General features: G+C 32.9%; 1 protein-coding gene across 1 annotated transcript; it reads right to left on the bottom strand.

Annotated features, from left to right (window-relative positions):
* Positions 1-1,082: 1,082 nt before the first annotated feature.
* On the bottom strand, positions 1,083-18,087 carry LOC120340150 (multidrug resistance-associated protein 1-like). Its single transcript, XM_039408424.2, has 34 exons — positions 17,958-18,087; positions 17,398-17,571; positions 17,073-17,204; positions 16,653-16,787; positions 16,248-16,355; positions 15,922-15,983; positions 15,669-15,797; positions 15,317-15,404; positions 14,830-14,981; positions 13,645-13,822; positions 12,757-12,918; positions 12,490-12,648; positions 11,785-11,922; positions 11,214-11,360; positions 10,950-11,034; positions 10,789-10,861; positions 10,267-10,393; positions 9,935-10,186; positions 9,398-9,565; positions 8,809-8,995; positions 8,260-8,395; positions 7,656-7,893; positions 6,866-6,952; positions 6,649-6,787; positions 5,780-5,934; positions 5,348-5,503; positions 4,666-4,865; positions 4,270-4,396; positions 4,086-4,187; positions 3,522-3,668; positions 3,021-3,179; positions 2,414-2,580; positions 2,003-2,197; positions 1,083-1,337 (listed from the first exon to the last, which is right to left on the bottom strand). The coding sequence occupies exons 1-34, from the start codon at positions 18,003-18,005 to the stop codon at positions 1,229-1,231; spliced, it is 4,821 nt and encodes a 1,606-aa protein (XP_039264358.2). The 5' UTR covers positions 18,006-18,087; the 3' UTR covers positions 1,083-1,228.
* Between the last annotated feature and the right edge of the window lie 1,121 nt (positions 18,088-19,208).

The raw sequence follows: 19,208 nt of genomic DNA on the forward strand, positions 1-19,208 counted from the left end.
CTGGAAAACCTGTGTACCTGTAACAGTGCCGCTTTGCCGATATGGAAGCCCAAACAGTCTCTTGAAAGCGGGGCCTACAGTCACAGTTATAATTAATGTCGCCTATTATGAGGGCTTTATTGAAATAGATAAACTGTGCCGTTCTGGGTACGGGTACGGTACTAGTAAGTCACGTTACCATAGCCATGTAGCTGTTTTACTGTTCAGCTTCGTGTAGGATAACCTATGGTTTTCGGTGAAGCGATGATAAATTATCATACGTGTCCTTATATTTGAGCATAGCTCTCTTTTTGTTATATATTAAGATACTATACAGACAAAGTTTTTGAAGGGCATTATCCCAGTGGTGACAACATGCAATGAACATAAATATTATAGCAACAAAATATTTAAACTTGAATATCGGCTTGTCTGGTTAAGTCTGATTTGGCCGAACGAAACGTTGCAAAAATACATTTGTTTTAGTGTGCAGCAAGACTCGAAATATATAGAAAAATATTTTATTTGAACGTATAATTTAGAATTATTGAAAATTCTTACCACGATAAGGATTGAGAAGTTTTGATTGTATTTACGGGAATACATTGTGATTTTGTAGGAGTTCGGCGTGTGATGCGTACGTATCGGCAACGAATCACTGTTTTTTTTGTTCATAATACTCTGGCTCAATTAAAAGTAGCCTACTGACTCAATTAAAAATTCTAATAAAAATTCTTGTTGATCATTTCGCCGAGAAAGCTATTTTCGTCACTCGATAGGGAGCGTAAATGATAGTCTAAAAAACCTCTAGCAAGATGATCATTAAAAAAATTGACATAATATTTACAAAGGTTAAATTTTATTAATTTTTCATCAACAAATCACAGTAATTATTGAATAACATAAAAAAAATTATTGCAGTTGCAGTAATTTTATGAAATGAAAAATTAGAATTAAGTGTTTATACAAGTGTTGAATGGAACAAGTTGAATTTGAAGGTAGGAATAAATGGAACATACAACAGATGTATCTAGCTCAAACGAGAAAATTTATGCTTTTTTGTGAAAAATTTTATCTCTATTGAAGTATACAGTGTTTATTTATTTTTCATTTTTTTGAACCTTAAAACAGGCAATTTGAAAGAATATTTGTTTTATCATCCAATTCTAGGCAAATAAACAACAAAGTAAACACGAGTATACGAATATGAATAATAAAAATAGGAAAAGCCAAATACTAAAAGGAACAATTAAACTAATCCAGCATCTTTTGCCATTCCGTAGAATACTCCTTGTTTTTCTAACAAATTTGTCGGTGAATCCAACTCAACAATTTTCCCAGTATCCAATACCATGATCCTGATAGAAAAATAAACATTTATATCTTTGTTGTAAACATTAGGAATAACCATTGGATTGTATTTGCAGCGCATTTATTGCAATTTTGCTGCAATAAAATTTTTAGGATGTGATGACATACTTGCTTATTGTTTGTTTGGCATGTCAGAATACGTAGAGGAGACAGTGGTCTTCAAACTGACCTCGGAACGACGGTTGACTCTTCAACCTCAGTAGTAATTCTACTAGTATTGCTATTATTTTTTAGATGACTATTATATTTTTTGCATTGATGATAGAATATCGCAATTAATATTGCAATTCTCTTAGTTAATATCGCACTCAGCTGCTGGGAAAAATCTACTTATGAAGGGATCAGATGTATTTTATTTTCTAAATGTATGGTTTCGCTCCTCTCTTATTTTGTACTGAATGAAATTAACAGGAATTATACAAGTATTTATAATAAAAGTTTGATTAAAAGTATTGGAGAATGGTCTTGCAGTCGTTGGTATAATTATACGGGGCATTGTTAAAATAGAGTAAAGTTAGACGTGACCTAAAATTGAACATTATAGTCGTTACACAATCATCTCCGTGTGGTTGAGTGACTGGAACAATATTCGAATATTTATTGCTTCCCCTTAAAATTACTTATTATTCACACGATTTTATATATAACATACATGTCGTAATCCATGATAGTGTTCAATCTATGAGCGATAGTTATGACAGTGCAATCATCAAATTCATTTCGAATAGTTTGTTGTATGAGATCATCAGTTTGCATATCCACTGCAGCTGTTGCTTCATCAAGAACGAGAATTTTTGATTTTCTGAGTAAAGCTCGAGCAAGACATACAAGCTGACGTTGTCCAACACTTAATTAAAATTGAGGGAGTGAAGTATTTTTATATAGTTATGATATGTGCTAAATTTCACTCTGAATCAGATCTGACTTCCTTTAATAAGGCCATATTTTACAGAACAGCAATTTTGATTGTCTGTACTTTCAAAATATATTTTTTCTAATGTTTTCACTGGAAGATGTATATATTATTTCGAATTCATTTTTAAGAAGAAATAAATGAACCAACCTAAGATTTTCGCCACCTTCGGCACACATATGTTCGAGTTTGTCTGGTAATCCACTGACATATTCCTTCAAGTGAGCATGCTCAAGTCCATTCCATACTTGTTCGTCTGTGTACGAGTTGAACGGATCAAGATTCAATCTCATCGTTCCAGAGAAGAGAACTGGATCCTTTCAAAAGATTAACGTTAAATTGAATATGTATTTTTGAGAAAATTATTATGTATGGTAATATCGCTTGCACACATTCTTGTTATATTTGAAGTGGTAAGTTTAAATTTGTGTAGTATGCGAGTACCATCCTAATAAAAGAAAATATTGAAAAATTTAAAACTATGAAATTCTTTTCGCGCGTTTTCGATACGTTGCCGCTATTCACGATGGTAGGTTGTTCATTTTAGAAAACTAATGAAGAGATTTTTATAATAGCACATACGGTATAAAACATTAAACAATCAGACCAATAGTAAGCAAAATAATTCAAACGCGTGTGTATATATACATGCTACACTCAGGATAGTTTAATTCTATCGTGATGATAACAATTGTTTTCAACATTATGTTGACTATTTTTACACATTGATTCATAATTTATGCTTCGAAAATTTTACCTGTGGAATTATCGTTAGTTTCTTTCTCAAATCATGAAGACCAATTTTAGAAATGTCGACTCCATCAATTTTAATTTTTCCACTTGATCCTTCGATCAAACGAAACAATGCGAGAGTTAATGATGATTTACCAGCTCCAGTGCGACCTACTATTCCAACCTAAACGTAAGAACGTTTTATGAGAATAAAATATAAGTAATATTTACATATACGTTTTTTTTAATCTCAGCAATGCGCGAACACACGTATGAAAAGCACAAAGAAAATTGGCCTAAACCCACGAACATGTCTAACACAGACTTTGTATAAAAAGCAAAAAGAAAGTTGGCCACAGCACACGACCTTGTCTAACATAGAGTTTTTAGTTGAATCAAAACATACTGAAGTAAAAAATAAAATGCAATATCGCATGTTTTAAACGTGTTTGCTTGAATAAATTAGAAAAATTACACACGTCGGAATAGAGGGACATTTTTTGAGCGTCAATATTAGGATAAATACCCTTTGTTCTGGTTTTATGCTGCAACTTATATTCTTTAAAACAAGATCTAAATCTTCTCTGTATCTTGTAGCATAATTTTCAAACTCAATTTGTCCTTCAGAAGGCCATTCGCGATTCGGCTTGTTCTCTTTTACTTCCCATTCAGCCTAGACAAAATAAAACAAATCGCTCATAAGCAAAATATTCTCCTTTATGCATTGGTTTTAAAATAGCAGCATATAGCATATAGTTTTGAATACCTATTGTAACTATTGGCAAAAAATCAAACCAATAAATCAAGTATTACACAATGAAAACGTTATGATTTGGAAACCAGGGTTAAACACAATTGCAAAATATATGTCTATTTAATTTGCAGAACGTCAAAGTCAGTATTACCTCTCTAACAAATTTTATTAGAGATATATAAAACAGGTCAGAAGCAAATAAGGACGAAGAACATACTGGTTGAAGTATTTATAAACAACTCACAAGTTACACAATTTTAGAGCGCTAAACATTTTGTTGAATAATGAGTTTGTTCCAAATACTCAAGGCAACACTCAAGGCAGCATAAAAATTACCTCGTTCTTCACTTTAGCATACTCCTGAACCCGCTCAACTGCAACAACGTTTGTCTCCATTTCACTCATTTGTCGAACCCACCAGTTCAACGTTTGGGTGATCTAAACATAGATTAAAAGTTAGCAAATACAGTTGCATTATATATACGAAGAAAAAGGAACGCGTTTCATTTTGCTTGCTTACCGTTAGAGCGTATGAGATGGATAATCCAGCGACACTTCCACTCAATGTCTCTCGACTCAATACAGCCGATAAAGCAGCAAAAAATACGATCGCGTTTCCAACAAATTCAAGTCGTACTGCTAACCACCTGAAAATTTGATAATTACAATGAATAAATATTCCTCGAATTAGGCCGTGCATTTTTAGTTTAGCAAAGCAGACAAAACAGCATTGTGTTTTGTAGTTGCCTGATCTGAATAAAAATGCATGCAATAAACAATTTACGGTTGTTATCAAGCTTTAATAAGCATTCATTCATTTCATTTTGCAACATGATACAAACCTGCTACATGAAACCATCCTTACAAGATAAAAAGTGCGGAAATACAAACAATTTGAAGTTGAAAAGAAGCAAACCTGTTGGAAACAATGTTGGGATAATAGCATTCTTGATTCTTGTCCACTTTATCTTTTGATTGTTGTATAAATCTCTCACTTTGTTGATAAGCTCTGATCAGAGACACTCCGGAGACAGTTTCACCAAAATGTGAATAAATTGGGGATCTTGTCACCGATTCTAATCGTTTCAGTTGTCTTGATGTTGAAACGTAAAATCGCTGTGAATTAGAATGTACACAAATAAATTGGTAGTATTTGTAGTACTATATATCAACACGAATGTTAGAAAGTATAATAATGCATCAAATAAAACCATTTTCGTACATTTTGTTCGAGTTTCAGTCAAAGTGGGATAAAATAAAATAAGGCGAAATCGTTTAATTCACACTAATACCTAATACCATATGCATATTTTCTATGATTACTAGTTGGCAATGGGGGTTTAGTGCTGTCTTGGTTGTTCAAATTAACTTAATTTAACTTTAACAGCCAAATTCACCCCACCTCAATATCTGGATTGTTATGTAGTATATATATATATAAATATTCCATGGTATGCAAACGCTTAAAATAGTATCAACTGGCTCGAATACAACCTTACTTGTTACTATGTTGTATGCTTTTTATAAAAAAAAAGGACAAGCTATTTAAAAGTTGTTGCTTCGCTAATCGCATTTATAAAAATCAAATCTTAACAAACCTGAGCAAAAAAGTAGAGAATTCCAATAGGAACGATCACAGCTGCAAATATTGGAGTTGAAGCAATGATGACAATCAATGTGAAAATTACACTGAAGGCACATTGCAACCACATTCTCACAGTTTGAGGTAGAATTTCATCGATGATATAAATATCCTGGAACATATATACATGTTTTGCTAAGTTCGTAAAATCAGCATTTCATGAAGTTATTGGGCTTTCAAAAAATGAAATTTTACCAGTCAATTTCAATTCATGAGTTATTGAAACAGTTTCTAATAACACGTCTTTGGTAATCAAACTCGTTTTGAGTTGGTCTCGTTTGTTGGTCCTAGCCTATATATAAAAAGATTTCGACGTTGCAGCTTTACGCTATTATAAAAGTTTTCAATTTATGCATTATATATATAACGAATATGCTGTAATTTTTACCTTGGAGAATCGATTTACGATTCTTCCTAGTGGTGTTGTATCGAAGAATCCTACCGGTACTCGAAATATATTTTTCAGTAAAAAGTGATGAAGCATCAATGCAGCAGCTATTGTTCCATTCGCTTGGAAAATTCCGTTTCCAAGAATGAATATTGCTAAAATATTAATAAGAAAACTATTTGAGCAAGATAGGTTGCCTTTTCATGCAGCTTGCTATCAAGATCTTCTAAATGTTTTTAAAGTATTCACTGCCGTAATGCCAAGCTGCAAAACCTTAATTACACATATATATGCTGGTTTCCGAGAGGAAGGAATGAACACTTCATGTCAGCTAATTTGAAGATTTTTTTTTAATATCAAATCTATACCAATGTTACTGTAGGTAATATTGGTAAGGAAACAACATTTTTATAGTATGAAATTATTAAAGCTGTAAAGCGGATAAACTTCTTATAACTTGAAAAAGGCAGTCTCCAACCGCCTTTCCCTGAATTGCTTAATAAGCCTTTTGGCACAATCGTGGCCATTCAAAACAACTGAATTTGACCCCTAGCAATGTTGGTTTAAAAACCAATTTTTAATTATATATAATTTGCTATATGACGTCATTATAAATGACATCACAAAAAATAATTGAACTAATTTTTGTACAATTTTTTACATCTCCTAGTCCTATAGCGTGTTAGATTTGCTTTGGGAATATTATGGGGATGGGACGCCGCTTTTTAAAATAGCATTTGAACTTAGTTTGAATGCAAACACAAATTGCAAATGCATCTTCACTTGCTTCCGTCGTTATTTTAGTTTTTATTGCAGAATGAACTGCAACTGCATGGGGTATAGTTGACTTAATTAGACTAAACACTAACCTTGTATAAAGCCAAAGGATCCATAGACTCCTATCCCCACACCAGTAGTAACGGCTGTTTCATTCGAAAGTCCAAGTAAAACTTTATCGTTTTCATTTGTCCAATAAGTAAGCCAGATTGAAGCTCCAATGACTGAACCCTGTTTTAAAATTATTTTTGGTTTAGTGAACAAATTCGTTGTGGCCACTTGATAACCAAGAAGTAGATATGTACAAACCTGATAAAGTATGGAAGCAAGTATGACTAAAGAAAAATATCCAATTCCAATCGCTTTGATATATTCGTAATAAACGCGAAGTTTGACCTGAAATATAGTATCACAGATTAATGTACTATCAGCACACGTAGCATCCTATATTAACAAATATTACCCGGGAATCGATCAACTCGAATAATGTTCACATGGCTGCTGAAAACGCTGTAATTAACTGCTGGAACTAGGTGGGTATAATATACGAATGCATAGCGGGAAAACACAAATGCCGTGAAGGTGCGTAAGATTATACAGTTATGAGTGCTCAGACTGTATCAGGCGGATGTACCAAATGCATTGATATAAGGTATATGTCGAAAATATTAGTTCTTGCATATGTATGTATCGCGAGCACAAAGTCTCACGTTGATAGGCGATGTACAGGCTTCGCGGCAGTATTATTTATCCCACAGTTTTCATTACTATCAATTTCCTTACTTACGAGTAAGTCATAATTTTAGGGGGTTGTAATGATTCCATTTGATATAATTACAAGAGAGCTATGCTCAAATATATGGACACGTAGCGCCACCCAGTGGCAATAATTTTGATGACGTCATAGCGAGAAAAAAAAGTAATAGCCTTCTGGAGAAAAATTTTATCTTTAACCACTGAAAATATCAAAGCAATTGGTCCAGTATTCGAAGAAAAGCGATTTTTTAAAAATGGAGACGGAGACAAATAACAATAACAATAACAATAAAATTTTGAAACGACCGTTATGGCCACTAAACGTGTCCAATAAAAAATTTACATGTCCTATTTCCGACGACTCCTCCTCAGTTAACTTTCCCTTGTTTGTATCTGTTTGCTGTAATTTCATAGCTTCTTTGCGTTTTATCGAGTTTGTTTTGCTGGTAACACTCTCTCGCATCTCTCTCTTTTTCGAGTTACTCGTGACACTTTCTCTCGTTTTTCTCTGGACTGCCCCGTTGCTTGTTGCACTCAAGGTACGCTTTCTAATTGAACCAACTGACCTCTTGCTTCCGCGTCTGTGAACGAATAAAATGCAACATAAATAAAAGACATGTAACTTAAAATACTATACAGGGTGTCCAAAAAGTTTCGCCCGATTATAAAATCTTTATAATCAATCGGTATTTTTTTTTTATAATTCTAAAAAAGAATTATAGTCAACCTGTTTCTTATTGAATGTTTTAGATGTTGAATTTTGTCCCATTTATCATACAACAAAATTCATTCCAATTTGCAATTGGCAATGCTATAAAATCGGGCGGAACTTTTTGGACACCCTGCTATGCTGTGCAATATTAGAATTATGGAAAGACAACGTTATTATTTTATTAATAGGTATTGTTTTTTTTATATCCATGAGAATATTTGCACAAAACGCGTACTGTGAAGCTCTTCTTCGGAGTTCTGTCACGTCATCATCTTTCATTACATCGCCTACTGCAGAATCAGAACTGCCATCTGTCACAGAGTCTCTTGATTCCGGTATCGAAGACAGATCATCGTCGGTTATCAAAACCACTGTGATATGAAATGCAATAAATTGCCTAGTTTATTATAGGTGAAATATTTTTCATTGTGATGAGACTATATAAAACTTTGTATATTGGGCCATTTGGGGCCGAATATTTAACAAACAAAAGGCTGTGTCTACCGTGCCAGTTGCCACATATCTCACCTGGTGCAATGTCTGGTATATGTTGTGGGATACGATTTCCGAGTCATTAGGGTCAACATGAGAATAATGTTCGATATAAATTGTATTTATATTTGTATTTTTATATATTTTTCAAAACCTCACGGTTTATATATAAAAGGTGAAGTCTTATTATAATAGTTGCTAAAATATAGCTGAATCATACAAATTAGAAAAACTTCTTTTTATAAAAAAATATTGTATTTCTTTTAGTTTTTTTTATGATTTATAAACTTACTCTCTGCGTCATCTTCTATGCCTTCGTCTTGTTTATTCGCATATTCTTCTAGAAACTTGGAGAATTTTTCCCCAGTGTTTAGAAGCTCCTGATAAGTTCCAGTCTCTGAGATTTGTCCATCATCTATTACAAAAATGTTGTCTACATCTGGTAGGTACTGGATACCGTGCGTGACTAGAAGACGAGTCTGCGAAAAATTCACATACCGGAAATGCTATCCAAACTCAACATATATATCTATATTAGACATATTTGATAGGTTTTATACGGTAAATTCTACAAAGTAGATCCTTCGTTTCAGAGAGGCCGTTCGCTAAGACGACTGGGAAGAGGAGGAAGACGACTGGCATTCGCAGAATAAATATCCCAGCCCCATTCAGACGGTGGTGAAACCGAGTGATACGAATAAGTGATCAGAGTTTTGTTCAACGAAAATCGTGCATAGTATTTCGGGAGAAGTTTGTGATCGCCAGAGACCCGTTGGAACCTTTTTCGAAGTTTAGCGAATAGACCCCAAAAGCATAATTCATGATGTAGACACAGTCGAACAAGTAAATAGAGAAGTTTTTTGAAAAATTGAAAAGTTTACTTTGTTTTTTAGAATTCCGTCTTTGCCAATAACGTGATCAAAAATGTGCTTTCCAATATGTGAATCGACAGCAGATAACGGATCGTCAAGAAGGTATATATCAGCATCGCTGCATATTGCTCTTGCAAGAGAAACTCGTTGTTTTTGTCCACCGCTAAGATTAATACCCTGGGATTGCAATAAAAACATAATTAAACCCGATTATACATTAAAAGGCATCAAGTTAGGTGCAAACTATACATTGAGATGCATACCAGGATGATCTTTCATAAACACTGTGTCCAGAAAAACGATTTGGAACTCATTCTCAATTATTTACCCACCAGGAATTTTTGTGGTAGACCATATAGGCCTACTTATTGATTGGTTGGTTTTAGTCACAGTTATACTCAGCAAGCCCAGAGGCAAATTACTAAATTATCACAACTGCAATATATGGAAAATATCCATAAAAAGAACGAAATTGGGATAGTTTTGCTATGTATAAATGATCGAATTGTACAAACAATGCGTTCGGGTATAAAAATAAAATCCCACCTTTTCTCCAATTTCTGTTTGATCTCCACCGGGCAAAATTTCTAAATCCGGACCAAGAGCTGTTGCTTTTAAAATTGATTTGTATTTTGCTTTTGTAACAATATTAGAATCTAGCCCCTTCGCACTGTGAAATTCTGTTGTTTGACGATCTTCTTTTATTTTATCTCCGACATACTTTTGACCAAACAAAATATTATCTTGTAATGTTGCATTTTGAATCCAAGCCGTCTGTGGTACATATGCTATTGACCCCTGCAACGAAATTATTCATATTCCAAATCATGCTTCTCACAGTACACAAGTTGGCTTGATGTAATATGTTATCAACTTACGTTAACTTCGACATAACCATTCTTCTTTTCCATGTCACCGAGAATTGCTGAAATTAATGACGATTTTCCACTGCCCACATGTCCCACTACGGCGACCAATGATCCGGTTTTAACTTTCATGCTTACTCTATAAACAATGAGTAGGAAAAGATAATAATCAATCAGCTCATGCAGTTAGAACGGCTGAATTGTACAGATTAACTCTCAATGGATTGGTATTACTATATTGACTGTAATCATTTTCAAATTTTGAACATTGAAGCTCTTGTAGATCAGGAAGTTACACCCTCTTATAGATAATATTAAACGATTTGTATGCACCATAGATAATTTTTGCCTCATACCAGATAAGCCTTGTTTGATTGCGATTTCACAATCATCTTTTACTCCCAGTATTACTTGTCTAAAGGTTTATCAACAATTTAGTTTGGTTTATAATTTGGCGGACGTTTCATTTCTCATCGATTCTTCTGGTATAAATGGAACGTTTTATGTTGAATATTAAACCAAAATTTTACTTACTCTTTCAGATCACATTCGTGATCAGGCTCCCAAACAAAGTTGCCTTCGTTTATCTCGATCGCATTTTCTTTGTCTAAAAATAACAAAACAGGGAAATAAAAAATACCTTTTTGACGCAACCCTGTATAATATAATTCACACATTTAAATTTTTGTGCTCACCCGTATCAAAACTTCTGGTAACAGCATTTGGATCCAATTCGTCTCCAGTGAGAAAGTTCGACAATCTTTTGACCGACACTTGTGCCTGTAACGCAAAATACAGGCATGTATTTATGATTATATGTAAAACTTGCATATTGGTTGAAATGAACAATGTTTAAAAATTAGATTATAAAGTCAACTATTATGTCAGTTTATGCAGCACCAGCACATAGCTTTATTTCACCAAATAATTGACATAGTAACATATATACATATACTTACGGCTATGACGGACGATATGACCATCGGAAAAACAACAAGCGGGAATCTCAAAATATTAAATAGAGAAATAGATACAAAGGCTGTTTGTGAATCCAGGACGTTATTTTCGTCGACAAGAACATACGTAAGAAATGATAAGAGAGCAACCTATTTGAAAAAAAAAGTGAAATTTTATTCAAAATCTAATTTGCATGTCATAACATGGATGAAGTTAGGGGAGGGAACAACAAAAAATTTGGAACAACAATTCAAAACTTTGATAATGGACACTCAACATTTTCTTTTACCAAACAAGTGTTTAAACTGACAAGTGTTCAAAAGTAGGAATAGCTCATTGCAAGATGATATATAATGACTTTTAAATCTAACAATAATTTTTTTCCCGCATTCTGAAAACCAAATTGGCTAAGTTGGGACAAATATATATAGATATTTCTTCTACGTAATAGCATGTTCGATACAACTTGTAGGGTTCAAGACTTGTCATGGTATCCTTTTATGGCTAATGTCTTTTCCTGTATTTCTTTTATCTGGAAACAATACGTGCTTTATTGAAAGAAGTAATATCTACCATGAATGGTGCAACAGTCCACAAAAAGCTCATAAACGCTCGGACATATGCAATTTTTCTTCCAATTTTCAATTCAGCAGCTCGAATTTCACCGACTTGTTCTTCGAAAGATGGCTCCCAGGCATAAAGTTTCAAAACCTAGTTTAACAAAAGAATCATAAAAGTTTAATATTTCACATTTAAAAAATTATTTAGTCGCTTTAAGCTATATCTTACTTGTTACTTGTGTGTATTTGGTAGGTATAATAATCTGATAATATGCTGGCATCATGGGTATGGATTCGAAGTCTATTTTTTTAATAATTTGTGCTCTTAACTTTACATGGCCTAAAAAATGGATAAACCATTTTAAAGTACTGAAACCTTAGCGACTTGTATTTTTTATATCTCAATAGACTGCCTCTGGTCAGTACAATTCCTCGGTTTATTTTGATTCCTGATACTACGAATTGGTTTGTTACGGAAGAATATCACCGACAAAAAGCGCATATATATATTGATATGTGAATAATATTACTGAATAAGCCATTCTCATTTTGTATTTGAGTGACGGCGATAAGCGGGTGGGTAATGCGCTGGATTAACAGCGCTAGCATAGTCGGTTAGACATTCTGGATCTTACTTTTAGTGTGTTCTTGATGAGAAAGTTCGGGTCATACGAAAAATAATATATATATATCAAATGACTTAGAAAGTCAATCTTACCTTAATTCCATTCAGAATTTCGTTCATAAGTTTAATTCGTTTATCTTTTAATTTCATATTATTTACTGATAATTTCCTCATGTAGGAAGCTATCCATCCATTCAACGGAATCAGCAGAACCATCAGGGCAAAACCAGCCATGACAGAAGGTCCAAGTTCCTGAACAGGAGTTATCACTTGTTTATATTGTTAAAATCGAGAAAAGCTTTCAAAACAACAAATATATATATATATATATTGAATGTTGCAAAACACAAATTCTGTTACCTGCCACAAAAGATATAAGGAAATAGCAATGACGTAAGGTCCAGACCATATAATTTGAATATAGCTCATCAAATCCATAAAACGTTGAGCGTCCGTTGACATCAAGTTAACAATTTCACCAACTGTGGACTCTTTTTTTGTTGCATTAGATATTCGCAATGACTGTGAACAAAAATAGAAATGCTTTGAATTGACTATTCTGTTTTAAGTTTGTACCCTGACCGAACAGTCTTCCACCATTTCACCCAGGGATTATTAAACTGGGTAGTCGAAGCAGGGCCGCAAAGATTACAGATTATGTAGCTCCTGATATATTTGTAAATAATTGCCAGACCCATGTTTGTAGCAATGCAAAATGCAAAGAAAGCAGTAGTCAGAAATCGAGGCAAACGCTCTACACATTTGACAAAAAAGCAGGTAGAACCGGTCATTTCGAATCAAATATTCCAATCGAATCGAATCAAAAAGTTTGAATCGCCGTCATCTTGCTTCAATACTTCAACTATTTTGTGAAGTCATATTTTTGTTATGCGATAGTAACATATGACTCTTTTCCTTCGAGAGAGTTATTGATAGAACATGTCTCTCATTGGGTGTGAACACTTTGACAGTCAACTGACAGAGTGGTAGATTTTATGTTTCAGTACTTTATTGGTCTGGAAGACCCATTACAATAAAAAAATGTCACATAAATTTAAGCATTTTCCAAGTATCGATTCGATTCAAACAAAATATTTGATTCGATTCTAAAATCATCAGGTATTTGAAAATGCGCAGCCTTCGTTAACAGGCCTTTGTAGCATTGCAGAACAAATATATAAAAAGCAGTACGTCTTCTCCTAAGAAACGTTTAGTGTTGCTATCGACTTAGTTGGTCATGTTCGTTACCTTTCGATAAACCATGGAAATGACTGAAGTTCTGATGTTCATACCAACAAGCATACATCTATGAAAATATTGATTGAGAAACAGCGCTTGTACAATCGTGACAGCGTACATGGCCGTAGCATAGACGTATCCATACCATTCATAGATATCTGTATCTTCAGTAAAAGCCATCATTTGTCTAGAATGTTTAAATAAAGGTGGTGTGTTTAGTTTTCATTAATGTGTAATAAATTGGATGTTGTTGAACTATGCGGGGTGGGATTTAAAGCAAACATTGTGTCAAAATGCCGTAGGTTCGATTAAAATATTATAAAAAAAAATGTAGATTACTTTACTTCTTATGTAAAATAGGTGGGGAAACCTGAAAATTCATTTGGTGTTGGTTGGTATAATACTGAATGTTTGAATACTAATATATATATATATTTGGATTTGCCTATTTAGTTAAGGTTGGTCTAACTTGGTTAATGTAATATATTAGTTGAGTTATTTTCGTAATAAACTCTTTTAATGCGAACACAATAGATAACATGACATTGTGAATGTATTTCAAGTCAAGACAAGGGAACGTCAGAGACGTATTAATCGACTTCCGCGTGCACATCCGGATACTAAGGAAGTAAGTCGCGACGAGTTCAAATTTAACAGACAACAAAACAGTATTTTTTACTTCATGAAATGTGTAAAACCAGGCGAAAGGTTATCGATCCATTCTTTTGATATTTGTGCACTCATATTAAACTATAAATAAAATGATATAGCGCTGTAACTTAAAACGTGAAACATTGAAGTTTACAAAAGGCACGTTCGCACGATTGACTAAATAGTCAATATTACATTGGGATTTAAAAAAGCAGATTATGTTTTAAATAACACTATTCAACAATAAAATATTGACAATGCATTTTGAAATTGAAACTCATGAGTCACTGTTGAACTTATCTGGGTAGCGAATGAAGATCTGCAAAAGTAACATTGGCGAATGAACATTTCGAATATGTTATGCTACTTTTTAAAATTACGAGTAAACGCACGGAAATGAGGTTTTTCTTGATATTCACAATTGCAAATGACAAAAAGAGACTTCAGAACAAGCCACCTACGATTATTAGCCGTCCTCAGCCAAAACTCTGAGACGTTAATTCTAAACCATTTAAAAACATTGAATCAACGATGAATTGTTACCGTAGAAGAATTGGGGAAAGAAATTGAATAGTATCATTTCCAAGTTTGAAAAATGCAGCAGCGAGCATTGTCATTCCATATGTTTTAAACATTGCTTTCACCAGAGAGGGCTTGTAATGTTTGTCTGACATATCGTATCCTTTCCCGCTGGGCTGAAATGGAAAAAATTTTTAATTTTCTTTTTAATTTTTCAATTAATATATAAATTAGAAACGAGTTATCATGCTAACCACCCTAAACAGAATCCGCACACGAAAACTCGCGCTAAATAACTTGATTTGTATGCGAAAATAGGAGCATAAACTTGTACCATAACTTAAAAGAAAAAAAAGAAAAAAAAAACAATGTGGTTATATAATGGTATTGTTATACAGAACCTAAGAAGAATAGCATTATTTAAAATATTAGCGCATTGCTTTTATCCCAGCTCTATAAATTGATAGTAAGCTTAATATATTTAGGTTGCAAACATCATAGAATGACGTACCTCAATGACAACATCATCTAGTCCAACATTTGCATAAACTGTGTGATCTGCTTTCGATGCTTGGAGTCCTAATTTGACCTTTGACTGCCTAAAAATCAGAATTATTAAATATAAATGGACACAAGTACACATTGTCTTTTTTTTTTAAATATAGATTTCACAGATTCGTTTGGATTTTTGATATAAAGTTAAGTCAATAATTGCTATACTGAAACAATCTTGACTCGTAATTCCGATGAGAACTGATCTTTAACAAGTGTTTATTATCTTAATCTAAAAACCAAACTAAGAAATATATTTCTTCTCAGATTTTTTTGGGTTCAAATACCATGATAATGCACTTTATTATTACCTTGACTTTTCCAATTCCTCTTCCCAATTTCTATTAAGTTTTGGTGCAATAACTTCAGTTGTATCTCGTTTGTTCAATCGCCACAAATCTTCGTAAACCAATGGGTTGTTATGGCCTTTCCATATTATTCTACAAAACAGGATTGCAAAAAACTGATTATTGGTATTACCATTTCCGGCACTTTCTTACGCATAATATTACCATCGAATGAGGTTAAATATAAAACAAAACTGGTAACAATACATGTACTTACGGATTGAACCACCAGAATACCAGCTGATTTGGAAAAGAAGACACCAATTCTGGACAATCTTTCTGAAATAGTGATAAAAATGATCATATTAAAAAGTGACAATTTTTGTTTCCATTTTGGTTTTTATTATGCATTTATCCATCTCAACAAAAAGTGATATCCACACATCATTATATACGACATTTTATTGATGTACACACTATAGTTGAACAATCTTCCTTTCATCGATTTTACGAGAAAATAAGTATTTTAATAATAAAAAATGATTTTAAACTGATTTTTTGTTTTGATTAAATTTTTATCTATATATCATGTAAAATTAAAACCTTATTCCTTTTCGGGACCGGTTCCGCAAATGCTGACAGGAGAAACGAAGCCAACAAAAAGAAATAAAATACGAAGAAACAAACAAAGTCAACCATGTCTTCAATTTCCTAGAAAACAGAAATGCAGCTTAGCTGAAACCTTAGTTGAAAATGTTCCCAGTTGTAAAATCCGGGAAGATTTTTAAACAGCAGTTGTACTGGTTATAGATGGACTCAGACTTTCAATGCTCTGTAGCGCCAAAGTTTGTAAACAAGGACGTAATTAAAAAGACCATATAAAGGCTACTTAATCGTTGAAATAGGGGAATGTACTTCACAATCAAGCCAGAAAGTTTTTAAATTGAGTCTTAGTGTTCAACATCAATAGACAAAAATATCCTTTCAAGATATATATATGTTACTTACTGGCGTTGCAGCATAAACCATTGATACAAATGGAATTATCTGACAAATGGTGAATGCAAACCAAAATAGAAACAACAATCCTGACGTCGTTTCGCCTTTCAAACGAACGTAAGTTTGTAAAACAAATGCGAGAATCTGAAGAGTGAATAAATAATGTTTTAAATTATATTGAAAATGGACAACATATGAAAGAAATTAAATATAAATTTTATCACTATTTTTATTTTCAAAAATAATGAAGATAGCTGTGAAAAATGAAGCTTTAAATAATGCATAAATGATGGTCGAACACATGCCAGCACGAAGCACAATTCACATTTGAAGAATCATAGATATATTGGGGTTAAATCATTACTAATGTAGGCATTAGAACGTGACCGAGAATCACAAGTGAAATATATAACAAAATATAAACCTTACCATTGTGGCAGCAATTATTGCTGGAGTGGCAAAATATGCCTGAGTATATTCTTCAATAGTATTGTTAGCTACGTTCGATCCTCGGTATCCAAGTTCGACTATCATCACCACAAATATGGAAAGTGTACATAGCTAGACAAAGCATACATGAAAGTATTTAGGTATAAACTTGAGTGATCTTGCCTACCACCTTGGCTAATGATATACAGTAGAAGCCTATATTGGCTTAGCTTCAGTCTTACTCTAGAAAATAATTTATCAATATTGCGGACTATAAATTCAAGGTTCGGTATGCATTATTAAAAAAAATGAAAATCGTATTCACCAGTTTCAAGATATGAAGTGTCGACACTTTCAACGATTTTTGTTTTGAATTTTTTAAAATTAGAAGTTGATATATTGAAAATAACCAAAGAAAAAAGCATGGTCCCCAAACCATCGCAATTTCTTGGAAGCATGGTGTGAATTCTGGAGATGGTCTATTCATAAGCTCATCATCCTGCAACACAATGGGTATATGATAAAAATTTAAAGATATTTTAGGTCTTAGCTAGAAATATATATACGTCCTATAATCCAAGTTTGACCTTAAATATTTTTTAAAAATATGCCTTAAAGTACTAGAAAGAAGAAATATTTAAAATAATAAATAATATTCCTATATAAATATTATATACTTCCATTTAACTATACAATTTATATTGAAATTTACATTCTTTTAAATTTAAATATCTAAAGGAATTGGACTTTGCAGCATAGAAATTTGTGGTTTCAGTTCACGACAACGAATTAATATTTTCCTTATGTAATCATCAAATTTATTCAAAATCTGAATTTTAACAGAGCTAAAACATTTTTTGGATTTGTTTGAAGACAGTTACTCACCCAAAATGAAGAGTTGCAATATGAAGTTAGCCAGGTGGCATTCGACATTTTTGTTTCGGATGGTATTTCTCCGTTAGAATTATATTATCATATTCTAAGAATCTAAGTGACTGGTAACTAGTTAACAACTGTGAGAAAAATTCATTTAGTCATTGTTGGGGGTTTATTTCGAACATGTGTAAACTTGAAAGTGTTTTGAATAGAATAACAAATATATTCAAATTACAATATACAAAATTCGAAATGACAAATTTTGCACATAACAAAATGATTATGAATCTTTATATCCACCTGGACACATGCGTGCCCGTAAAGCAGTGCAGATCGCGATTTAAATTAGGTTTATACACTCTGAATATGTCTATTGATTTGAATTTCCCATTTTAATCGAAAGAATACAATTTATTCAATTGTAAAATCATGAAAAATTTTGATACTATTCTGTATTGCGGTATTGGGCGAGTGATAAAATTTATCAAAACAAAAGTACGTCACTATTTGTGGTTGTCTAGCAAATGATTGATTTCCAATATTAAGTAGTAATAATGTACATGGTTTTATTATAAAGCAACTTGTCTTCATGATATTAAAGTATCGCCATGTTACAAATTTTTAGTATGATAAACCCGGGTAAACCAAAATTGTAAACTTTCCATAAAATACAAAATGCTTGGTTTATAATATTTTTATACGAACAATCCATTTAATGTATGAGTATTCATCAGAAGGCAAACATATTATGACAATTCACAAGGCCTGAATTAGAAACCTGCTGATCAGTTGAGGCAGTTCAGACATTGCAACAGTAGCTTCGGATTTTGCAGTACTAGTTCAGAATCAGTTTCAAAAAATCCTATTATTTCCTGTTCACGTTTCCACGGAGTTGAGGCAACAATGCCGTGTGAATCACATTTGATTCATTATAATCCTTCTCAAAATGAATTTTGTAGTGAGCTTTTGACTCATTGTTGAGCTTTTGACTCATTGTCATTGTAAATAAAACGATACGTAAAATTGGCAAATTGATGGAAATTGCAATTTGTGAAAATATTTATAGGCCTAAGATTTCATTGTTATATCATATTTATTTTCACCACAATTTTAGATATTTGTGGCCTGTATTTTAGAGAAGTAAGGTCCAAACTTGCAATCCTATGTATGCAGCTGTAATGCGATAGCCGGACCTCCTCCAAATCGTGTTCTGACTAAACTGCATCAATCACACAACATAAATGAACTCAACAATTTGCT

Source organism: Styela clava, chromosome 9 (assembly GCF_964204865.1).
Source record: "Styela clava chromosome 9, kaStyClav1.hap1.2, whole genome shotgun sequence".
Taxonomy (NCBI): Eukaryota; Metazoa; Chordata; class Ascidiacea; order Stolidobranchia; family Styelidae; genus Styela; species Styela clava.

Bases quoted from the DNA above. Each gene is read 5' to 3' on its own strand.
- LOC120340150 (XM_039408424.2), bottom strand. From the start codon at position 18,005: ATGTCGAATGCCACCTGGCTAACTTCATATTGCAACTCTTCATTTTGG. The intron at 15,798-15,921 runs GTAAGTACATGT...CCTGTTTTGTAG, and splicing joins GTATTCTGGTGGTTCAATCC to AATAATATGGAAAGGCCATA. The intron at 12,649-12,756 runs GTAACAGAATTT...ACTCCTGTTCAG, and splicing joins CCTTATATCTTTTGTGGCAG to GAACTTGGACCTTCTGTCAT.